The sequence below is a fragment of the Nomascus leucogenys genome, unplaced genomic scaffold (genome assembly GCF_006542625.1).
Source record: "Nomascus leucogenys isolate Asia unplaced genomic scaffold, Asia_NLE_v1 001018F_59807_qpd_obj, whole genome shotgun sequence".
Classification (NCBI taxonomy): domain Eukaryota; kingdom Metazoa; phylum Chordata; class Mammalia; order Primates; family Hylobatidae; genus Nomascus; species Nomascus leucogenys.
Genome location: NW_022095930.1, coordinates 24,456 through 35,101, shown reverse-complemented (window position 1 = coordinate 35,101; position 10,646 = coordinate 24,456). Strand labels below are relative to the sequence as shown.

Genomic DNA, 10,646 nt, shown 5'->3' with positions numbered 1-10,646 from the left:
ATTATATGGCAACTACTTCAATATAACTGTTAAAGAGTCATAGAAATGGCTGGGTGCACCGGTTCTATCCTCTCTCATACCTGTAATTCCAGCACTTTGGGAGGCCGAGGCAGATATCACAAGATCAGGAGTTCAAGACCAGCCTGGCCAACATAGTGAAAACCCATCTCTACTAAAAATATACAAAACAAAATTAGCTGGGCATGGTGGTGCATCCCTGTAGCCCCAGCTACTCGGGAGGCTGAGGCAGGAGAGCCACTTGAACCCAGGAGGTCGAGGTTGCAGTGAGCTGAGATCGCACCACTGCACTCCAGCTTGGGCAACAGAGTAAGATTTCGAAAAAAAAAAAAAAAAAAAGTCCTAGAACCTTTAGTCAAATGGAACGCGATGACCTGGGAAACATGGAAGTGGATTGAACTAACCGGAGATGCTTATAATCAATTTTTCCATGTTCTCTTTCTAACGGCAACTCGCAGCACCCAGTTTTCTTGGACAAGCACTCACCTTGGTTCCTAGGGGTCCAGGGAGTCCAGGTGATCCACGGAGTCCGTGGGGAAATAAATAATACAAGGACAATCATGGAGCTGAGAGTGAACACTGACCCATCCACCACGTGCCAGGCTGACTGCATCCTCTGCTGGGGACCCAGAGATGGGTGAGACTCACTACGACCTGACTTGCACAAAAGAAACAGAATCTGCTTTTGAGCCACAGGGCCCTGGATGTGAATTCCGACTCTGCCTCCTACTGCCTCTGTGTGGCCTTCAGGAAATCTCTTAGCCTCTCTCAGTTTGCTTTCCCATTGAAGAGCCTCATTGTATAGACTTGCGCAAGTAAGGGGCAAGGCCTCGTTTCAAAGCAGGCTTTGAAACCTTCACTTCAGGCTGAAGGGCTTTGGCACTCACAGCCACAATGAAAACCATGATTCTACGTTTGGAAGTCTTGGCTAAAAGCACCAGAGTAGACCAGAGGTCCTTCTCTACGCATACCACACTTGTCCTGAGCTGTGGAGATGTGTTTGCCTGTCTCTCCATGAGATGGGAGCATCTCCAGGGTGCAGACTGTCTCATCCATCTCTGTATCCCCAGCACAGGTCCAGGCTGGCATGTGGCCAGCAGTCCATGAGGTTGTGCCGCCCTAGCCTGAACCACATTAGAGTAGACTGTTGGACGCGCACACCACCCCTTTCCCAACCAGGCCCATTTCATTGGCCACAGTTCCATTTCTTCAAAGTTTGGCAGTTAGATTTTTTCCCTTTTCCTTCTCTAATTTTCACCTGGTTTCTACAGGCACAGGGACCCCCGACCTTCCACTTACCGGCTCTCCATCCTTCCCTTTTCTGGGTGGCCCAGGGAGTCCAGGAGCACCAGAATCTCCCCTGGGACCAACAGGCCCTGGGCTGCCTTCTTCCCCTGCTGCGCCCTGGAGAGAAATGTAGACATTTCCCAGGGTCAATTACACTCAGCATGAAGCTTTCCTATGGGGGAGCAGCCTGAGTAGGTTTGTAGGTTTCCCGGGGCTGCCCTGATGATTTTAGAAGGCCCATGCTTTCTGGGACACAGAAAGATGGACTGTGTAATGTGTGTTATAGGTTACATCGTGTCCCCCAAAATTCGTGTCTTGAAGTCCTAACCCCTACTACTTCAGTGTACAAAGGTGATTAAAGTCAGGATGAGGTCATACTGCTGTGTGACCCTCCAATGGTCCTAATCCAATGAGTAGTGTCCTTTAAAGAAGGAGGCATTTGGACACACATGCATAGAGGCAAAACGACACAAAAACACAGGGACAAGACCCAACCAATGAGCCAAGGAGAGAGGCCTGAACAGATGTTTCCTTCACAGCCCTCAGATGGAGCCAGTCCTGCCGACACCTTGACTGAGGACTTCTAGCCTCCAAAACTGGGAGAAAGTACATTTTGGCTGCTTAGGCCACCCAGTTCATGATACTTTGTTACTGCGGCCTTAGTCAACCAACTCAATGCAAAACATGGAAAAGGAAAGGACGTAATGACGACCTCCCACCCAGTGCGGGCAAATCTATTTCCAGTGCATCTCTTACAGAACGGCCCTCGTTTCTGCTTGAACTCCTCTGGGAGCAGAGACCTTACCACCGCTCCACACTGGACATTCCTTTGTCAGGCAGCTCTGTTACATCACATTTCTTTACACTCAGCCTTCTCTGAAATCTTCCCAACATTGGACACTAAGTCTGTTCCCCGGAACCCTGTAGATACAATCCAATCCCTCTTACAATTAGGTTTTCAACTATAAGAACAGAGCCTAAAGCTACAATGGAGAGAGCAAGAGAGAGCGAGAGTGAGAGTGCCAGCATGGGCACCGGGGGCGGCTTGAGGACCTGGGCTTTGAGCTTGCTCCTGGCTAGTGCTCATCTTCATTGACGACAGGGCTCTGAACAGCCCTTGTGGCGGCCCTGGCTGTGGAACACTGGGTTGAGCCCCGCTAACCAGACGGACTCCTTTCCCCAGACGGGGCTGCCCTGGGCGGAAGCTGCAATCACAGTGTTTCCACACATTCTCAGATGGAGCAGAGGGAAGGTAAGATGAGCCAAGAATGTGCAAAGCAAGGATGGAGAGGGCCTCTCTCCAAGCCTGGAGCAGGATCAGCTTCCCCTAGCCCAGGCCAGCTCTTGGACGTGGTGTGAGAGGGAAAAAGTATGCTGTGATGTCCGGGATTTTTACCACTTTGCAGAGCTCTGGAGGTTCCTTTCCAAGTCCCGGGCCCGGCCCTCAGCCTGGGCTTCTGCTCAGCCAAGGAAAGGCATTTGGCTCCCTCTAGAGGCTGAACGTGGCAATAGCCCACTGATTTTTGGTTTCTGAACATGCACCTGTTAGTCCTCCTAAGCTGCCTGACATCTTGGACATCCCCTTCTAGGTTACCAATGTCCTACTTATAATGTGCCGTCCTTCAGACATGGTATAATTAAGGAATACTAAATGAATCCAGATGTTTTCCCTTTGCTTAATCTAGGCAGTCTGAAATGGTATTATCTTTTTTTCAAAAAATGAATGTTTGCACTTGTATTACATAAGGGTTGTTTTATTATTATTATTATTATTATTATTATTATTATTATTATTATTATTATTTGAGATGGAGTATCACTCTGTCACCCAGACTGGAGTGCAGTGATGTGATCTCAGCTCAAGGCAACCTCCGCTTCCCGGGTTCAAGCGATTCTCATGCCTCAGCTTCCCAAGTAGCTGGGATTACAGGCATGTGCCACCATACCCAAATAATTTTTGTATTTTTAGTAGAGATGGGGTTTCACCATGTTGGCCAGGCCATCGTGAACTCCTGACCTCAAGTGACCTGCCCTCCTTGGCCTCCCAAAGTAGTGGGATTACAGGCGTGAGCCACCATGCCCGGCCCATAGGGTTATTATTAAGCCTATGATCAACACTCCAAAACCCAAGAGAGTTTTCATAGATGTATTGATCATTTTTCTCTGCATTAAGTTCTTTTTTTCTGGGAGACGTGTATCTTAAAATTGAACCTTCCTGCCAAAATGCAAATGACATCTCCTCTTGTTAAATTATGCAAAAACATAAAAACTGAAGTGATTCTTTAAAAGGCACCAAGTAGTGTCAACTTGGACTCGAAAGAATTCATGTTAAGAAGTTTGGCCACGTGTGTGCTAGGAGGGACCTCTGTGGACAATCCATGCCCCAATGTCATCTCTTCCTTTCCATGGATATAAGCGTGATCTGCTCATGCAGGGAGGGCAGGACACAACCACATGGTACCCTTGTCACCTGTTATCTGTTGAGTCCTCTGCACATGCCTCCCCAATTCCTCAGCTAATCCTCACAAACTATGATCAATGTGGCATCACCCTCATTTTACAGATGAGAAAATCCAGTTGCAAAGAGTATGCGCTTTATTTAGATCAGGGTTTCTCAACCGTGGCACTATTGACCTTCAGGGAGGCTCGTTCTTATAAGGGAACTGTCTTATGTGCTGTGAGGTTTTTAGCAGGCTCTCTGGTCTCTACCCACTGATGCCAGAAGCAGTTACTCCCCTTAGTGGTGACAACAAAAAATATCTCCCTGGGTAAAAACCCCCTGTTGAGAATCACTTTTGTCACCCTAGCTTATATCAATGCAACTAGGGCAAGAGAGCTGGCATTTGACTCAGGTCCAAAGCCCTGAATCATTCAAATGAGTGCATCTGATTTCCTGAGCACTGGCTCAGTGTCACCAATTAACCTCAGAAACATTTCCTAAGGCGCTAGGTCAGAGAAATGCAAAATGGAACTTAAAAGGGTGTAGATTCTCCTCCTCAGCCTCTGGGTTTTTTTTTCTTTCTTTTTTTAAATTTGGAGTGGGAACATGTGTCTCTCTTCTTGATAATTAAAATATCAGACTGGGTTCAATGGCTCGCACCTGTAATCCCAGCACTTTGGGAGGCCAAGGCGGGTGGATCACTTGAGTCCAGGAGTTTGAGACCAGCCTGAGCAACATGGTGAAACCCCGTCTCTACAAAAAATACAAAAATTAGCCAGGCATGGTCCTGCACACCTGTAATCCCAGCTACTCAGGAGGCTGAGGCATGAGAATTGCTTGGACCCAGGAGGCAGAGGTTGCAGTGAGTGGAAATCACACCACTGCACTCCAGCCTCAGTGGCAGAGTGAGACCCTGTCTCAAGAAAAAAAAAATCTCATAGCTTGCGAAGGTTTACGTGTGTGAGCATAGGTGTAGAATGCATAAGTTGGTGCACTGAATTGAGAGAAAACAGGATTTGGAGTCAGACAGACCTAGCTCTGTAGCTCATTTGCCATGAGACACAGGGCGAACTAATTAACTTCTCAGAGGCTCAGTCTGCACATCTGTCGAATGGGCACTTGTCTGATTCTCAGGTCTGTTGTGAGGAAGGAATGAGCCAATGGGACGGCACGGTCTTCCTCTCCCTCCTACTTAGTAAACCCCTTCTGATTGCTGGTTCCTAAACCAGGCCCGAGCAGAGTGAGCTGCTCCTTCAGTGCCTGTAAGAAGTTAAGGATATTCACTTGTGTGCTGAGAGATCATATTGGTCTTACCTTCTCACCACACTCCCCATCTTTCCCAGGGGGGCCTCTGAGGCCAGGAGCACCCTGTGGAAAGGAAGATTATGGATGTGGTGAATTTAAAGATGATTGGTCACTCTTGGTGGCTCATGACCCCCAGGGAAGAATCATCAGGTCCCCCTGAAGTCAACGACTACAGCTCCCACCCAATTCCCGTCCCTTATTTAAATTCCCCAAAGCTCTATCTCCTCTCTGCCTGTGACTGCTGCTCTCCCGGGGGGCCTGGACTTATAACTGTGCACATCAGAGCTCTTAACAGCAGTCATGGTCTGCTGGAAGCTTTGCCACCTGCTCTGAGCTGTGAACTCTCAGAAGGCATGGCCTGCCATGGTGAACACTCAGGGAGGATGACGATGGCCTTAAGAACCCAGCCTTAGCTTTGGGGCATCTGCTCCAACAGTGTCTTTGGAGTCCCCCAAAGGCTGACTTTGAGACATGGTTTAAGTGCAAGTATCCCATGGATGCAATAGTAGGGAAACAGAGAACCAAAAAGGGGAGAACACTCATGCCTGTAATCCCAGCACTCTGCGAGGCCAAGGCGGAGGGATCACTTGAGGTCAGGAGTTCAAGACCAGCCTGGCCAACATGGTGAAACCCCATCTCCACTAAAATACAAAAATTAGCTGGGCATGGAGGCACGCCCCTGTAATCCCAGCTACTTGGGAAGCTGAGGCAGGAGAATCACTTGAACCCAGGAGGCAGAGTTTGTAGTGAGCCAAGATCATGCCACTGCACCCCAGCCTGGGTGACAAAGCTAAACTCCACCTCAAAAAATAAAAATAAAATAAATAAAGCAGGGGAGAACAGGCAGCAAGAAATACACTTGTTGGCCACTGGAGCTCTGTCCTGCTGTGACTCTGGGATATTGTGCAGGATATACCCTCAGAGTGACGACAGCTGAGGACAAGCGATCTGAGCTATTCTGCTGGTGGTGCTGCTGGCCACCCATCACGTGGCCCAACAACATACTCTCTAGAGGCCAGAGAAGACCCCCAGCCAGAAGAATGCAGGCTGGGCTGCAGGAAGCCTCCATGTAAAATAATAATATTCCTCCAGCAGGGTTGCTGTGTGGATTACATTAATGAACACATGTCATGTGCTTAGTACGATGCCTGGCATGTATAAAGGCTCAGTCCTCTGAGCTACTATGCTTATTACCTATAAAGGTTTGATGAAGAAACAAGACTGACCTAAATCTATTGTGGGGGAAAAATGCTTTGTTGCCCTTGACTAGATGTCATGGAGTGTTTTGTTGAACAATGTTCAAGTCTAAACTGGTGTTTATGGTGAATCTTAAAGCTGGTCCTTTAGCGGACACCTTGGGCCTCGACATGGAAAAGGCAGAATCTCATCAGGCCAAAAAAGATGCAACCCTAAAGGTAACGCAGCCAAGCTATTGTCTCCATTTTGCAGATGAACTAGCTGAGACCTCAAGGAGGGGCTTGCCAAGATCATCATGTCAATTAATAGAAGAGCTAGGATTCGAATCCAGGTCTCCCAATAGCCGTCAGGGGAACTTTGACTTCTTTAGGTTCATTTTGTTTCTTCTGAAGCAAACTAGGGTGTTGATTCCAACAACAGTGAAATGTACAGACTTTCTGCAGATGCCAACAGCTGCATTTACCCTCTGGATAGCTGGCGAGTTGCCTAGGGCTCAGGTGTGTGAACTTTCTGGGTGGTCTATGTCAGGACAGCAGTGCCTCCATCTGGAAAATGGGAGTGAGGATGCCTACACCTCTGGCTTTTGGGGAGGATACATTAACTAGCTTGGTGGCTGGGCAGTGCATATGCCCTCTCCCAATTACTCACCACACTTCCTGGAGGGCCACTGGGACCAGGGGAACTGACATGTCCAGGAGCACCCTGTTCAGAGACAGAAGTTAAGAAACTAGGCCAAACGCATTGATTATAAGTAGTTGCCCCAACTCTCTCTGCAAACCTGCCTCATACTCAGTTCATCGCGATGTGCTGGAACTGCTGCTGACCTGACAGCCCCTGCAGACATGAACCTCCTCCCTGGAGGGCCGTGGTGTCCCAAGCACCAAGCCTCAGGTGAGTGGGCTTCTGGCACAGAGGTGAGAGGCAGGAGGGCAGGAGGACTCTGGAAGTTCCTTAGAGCTAAGGCACAGGGGTGTGGAGGAGCCTGGCAGTGGGCAGAGAAGGGCTGGGACCTAACCACAGAAAAGGATCTCAGGTGAGGTTTGACCTTATCCTAAGTGCATGAGGAAAAGGAAACATTGAAAATGGAACGGTTCAGATCTCAGTTGCATATGTGTGTGTGTATGTGTGCACATGCGTGTGTGCATGTTTGTGGACGTGTATGTGTGTGTGTGTGCATGCACGTGTGTGTGTGCATGTTTGTGGACGTGTGTGTATGTGTGCATGTTTGTGGAGGTGTGTGTGTGCATGCACATGCATGTATGTTTGTGGAGGTGCATGTGCACACCTGCATGTGTGCATGTTTGTGGAGATGTGTGTGCGTGCGTGTGCATGCATGTGTGCATGCTTGTGGAGGTGTGTGTGTGCGTGCACGTGCGTGTGTGCATGTTTGTGGAGGTGTGTGTGTGCGTGTGCATGCGTGCATGTTTCTGGAGGTGAGTGTGCATGCCTGTGTGTGTGCATGTTTGTGGAGATGTGTGCATGCGTGTGTGCATGTTTGTGGAGGTGTGTGTGTACTCGTGTGTGTGCACACCTGTTTATGGAGGTGTGTGTGTGCACATGCGTGTGTGCATGTTTGTGAGTGGGTGTGTGTGTGTGTTGGCTTTGACTGGAAAATCAGGTAAGAAGTGGATTTGAACTAGACCTTGATGGCTGGGCAATGATCCATGAAAGGAGATGTGGGTGAGGACATCCAGGTGGGTCAACATTATGGGCGCGGGGAAGCAGGGAGCTCTCATGGCCCTGGAGGCTGCCCATGTTTCCTCGAGGCCTTGTTCCCCACTGTCCCTGGGTTTTGCGCATCTCCAGGGTCAGGACTCATGGAGAACACTCTCAGCCTCCTCCTTGCCTACATTTTGCTTCCATTCCCCTCCAGGGCGGGCTGGAACCAGGGCTCTCTCCACAAGCAGGGAGGAGCTGCCATCTGTCCTCACTGTGGCATCCACACTGGTCACTACCTTGGCAGACCCAGTTCCGACCTGACCAGACGCATGGTGGCCTGGTCATATCAGCACCCTCTAGCTGGTACAGGGACCCGGCAGTGGTGCTAGGAGCAGCCCGGATGTGTGCTGCTGCTGCTCCTCTTGCCACCGCCACTTCCCAGAGACCCGGGGATGAGGCAGCCCGTCCTGCCTCCCACCAGCTCCAGAGTCCAGCCTGAGCTTTCTGGCTCTGCACCATGAGACAGAGCCCGAATCAGCGCCGGGAACAAGTGCCAGCCCCACGGGGATCAAATACACCCTGGATCTGGCCCCAAGGATGGGTGAGCCAGGAGCAGCTGAGGAGTGTGCATAGAGGTGTCTGTGTGTTTTCCTGGCTGCATCTGTGTGTTTCGGGCTGTGTGTGTGTATACGTGTGCACACGTGTATTACAGGATGTGTGTTCTCTGGTTTGTAGAGTACGTGTACGTGGTTGTGCATGTAAGCACACTTCTTGGAGTAACAACCTCACTTGCGAGGTGAGGTCTGTGTGTGTCTCATCCACATGTGCATAGAAAGAGATTTCTTTCATTCGCTGGGCATGTGGACAAAGTCAAGAAATGCCACGAAAGTGGTGGAGGCCAGAACCTCTCTCTGTGCTGACTCCAACCAACCACTCGAGTGAGCCATAGAGCAGAGCAGACGCTGGGCGGGGCCTCCCTCCAGGGGTCCTCCACAAGGCAGGCCGATCATGGGGACTCACAGGGTTTCCAGCTGCTCCAGGAGCCCCATGTGCACCTTCCTGTCCCTTGGCACCCTGCACAGGAAATAAAAGAGGGGCAGGGTTAAGACACCCTCAGTGATGCTGTTTTCCCTCACAGCAGGGAGGTCTCGGGGATACCGTGCTCATCAGAAGCATCATTCCAAACTGAAGGGGTCGGGAGCACCGTCTAAAAGGTGAAGAAAATCACTACTTCCTGGCCCTCTGTTGGCGCTGGGCGTATCGCGATTTCATTCCATCCTCACCACCGACCCAGGGTGTAGGGGTCAGCACCGACCCTCTGTAGAAATGTAGCTCAGAGGGGCTCACACAACCAGGCAGGGTCCCCAGTCACCCCAGCAGGATCTCCTACCATAGCACAGAGTCTCCCAGAGAACCAAGATCCAGTGCAGAGGCTAACACTGAGCAAAATGACAAAATCAAAGCACTAACATGTACCAGGTGTCACTTAAACCAGCATTGCCACTCCATGGCTGGGATCCATTTCCTGTTCTGCAAATCCTCTGGGAACCAGGGTGCCTCCTGTGTGCAGAGGCCCTTGCTCTCCAGATCCTGCTGAGCAGGAGAAGGGAGAGCACGGCAGAAACCCGGAGCTCACCTACGCCAACCCTTTAGTGACAGAGTAGGGACATCCCGGGGTACAGAGGTGGGGCCTGGCCCCATGGCTGTGTCTGGGGCGTTTAGTGAGGGCCACTCAGTCTCTGCAGCACATTGGGGCTGCTCTCCCCAGGGTCTACTCCCAAAATGCCAGGGGAGAGAACTGGGGAGGGTGGCCTGGAGGGAGAGAGTGTGGCTGGGATCTCCAAGTCCCTGAGCCAGCAGGGGAAGGGCTGGTGTTCTTACCGGTGGTCCAGCGGGTCCCCGAGGTCCCAATTCTCCAGGATGGCCCCTTGGTCCCTGTAAGCACACAAGTTGCCATGAATCAGCTCATCCCCCTGGTTCTGAGCAGATGGGCGGGTGGGGCGGGGACGCTGCAATGGGTATAATTTGAGATCCAAGGAGGGGACGTGGCTAGTGTCCTGAGGAGAAGAAAGGGCTGCCTTCCATTCAGTGGGGCTCCTGTGTGTGGAATGCACGGTGCAGATCTAGAGCTGGTCAGCCTTTGGTGTGCGGGTCTCCAGGTAACCAGCCCTGCGGGGGAAGGGGGGCACAAGGGACTCACCGGTTCCCCAGGCATGCCTGGATTGCCCTTCTCTCCTTTGAGCCCTTGTTCTCCCTGCTGGTGAGAAGCACAGGGTACAGTGGACTTCAGGGAGAACTGCCCCTTGTCACAGGGTACATGCCCCCAGCTCTGGCCACACAGGCCACCTCCAGTCCTATGTATCACCTGATAGATACCCACCCCCAAAGGCTGTTCCCTCTGCCTGGGGGTTCTTCCCTCCTACTCCCCAGGACTGATTCTGACTCATCTTTCAGGTCAGGAATCACTTCTTCCGGGAAGCTGAACCCCAAAATGGGCCCAACCCTCCAGTTCCAGCCAGTCAGTGTACTGTGCCTTTCTCCTCCTGAGCCCTGTTGTGGCCGCAGTTTTACATTTAGTTGTGTGGTTTGATTCATGTCCCCTCCAGCTCAGAGCCTGGCACGTAGTAGATCATCAGTGAATAATGATGGAAAGAGTTTTGAGAGAAGGGTCTTTAAGGGCCCCTGGCCCAAACACTATTTTTTCTCCCTCTCTTTCTCTCTCTCCCTCCCTTCCTCTCTC

At 50.8% G+C, this 10,646-nt stretch overlaps 1 protein-coding gene across 1 annotated transcript; it reads right to left on the bottom strand.

Annotated features, from left to right (window-relative positions):
• Positions 1–812: 812 nt before the first annotated feature.
• On the bottom strand, positions 813–10,137 carry LOC115833764 (collagen alpha-1(XXII) chain-like). The gene is made up of 7 exons (XM_030808588.1): positions 10,107–10,137; positions 9,788–9,841; positions 8,927–8,980; positions 6,896–6,949; positions 5,060–5,113; positions 1,318–1,422; positions 813–1,004 (listed from the first exon to the last, which is right to left on the bottom strand). Exons 1-7 carry the CDS (start codon positions 10,119–10,121, stop codon positions 813–815), a joined length of 528 nt encoding a protein of 175 aa, XP_030664448.1. The 5' UTR covers positions 10,122–10,137.
• Positions 10,138–10,646: the final 509 nt, after the last annotated feature.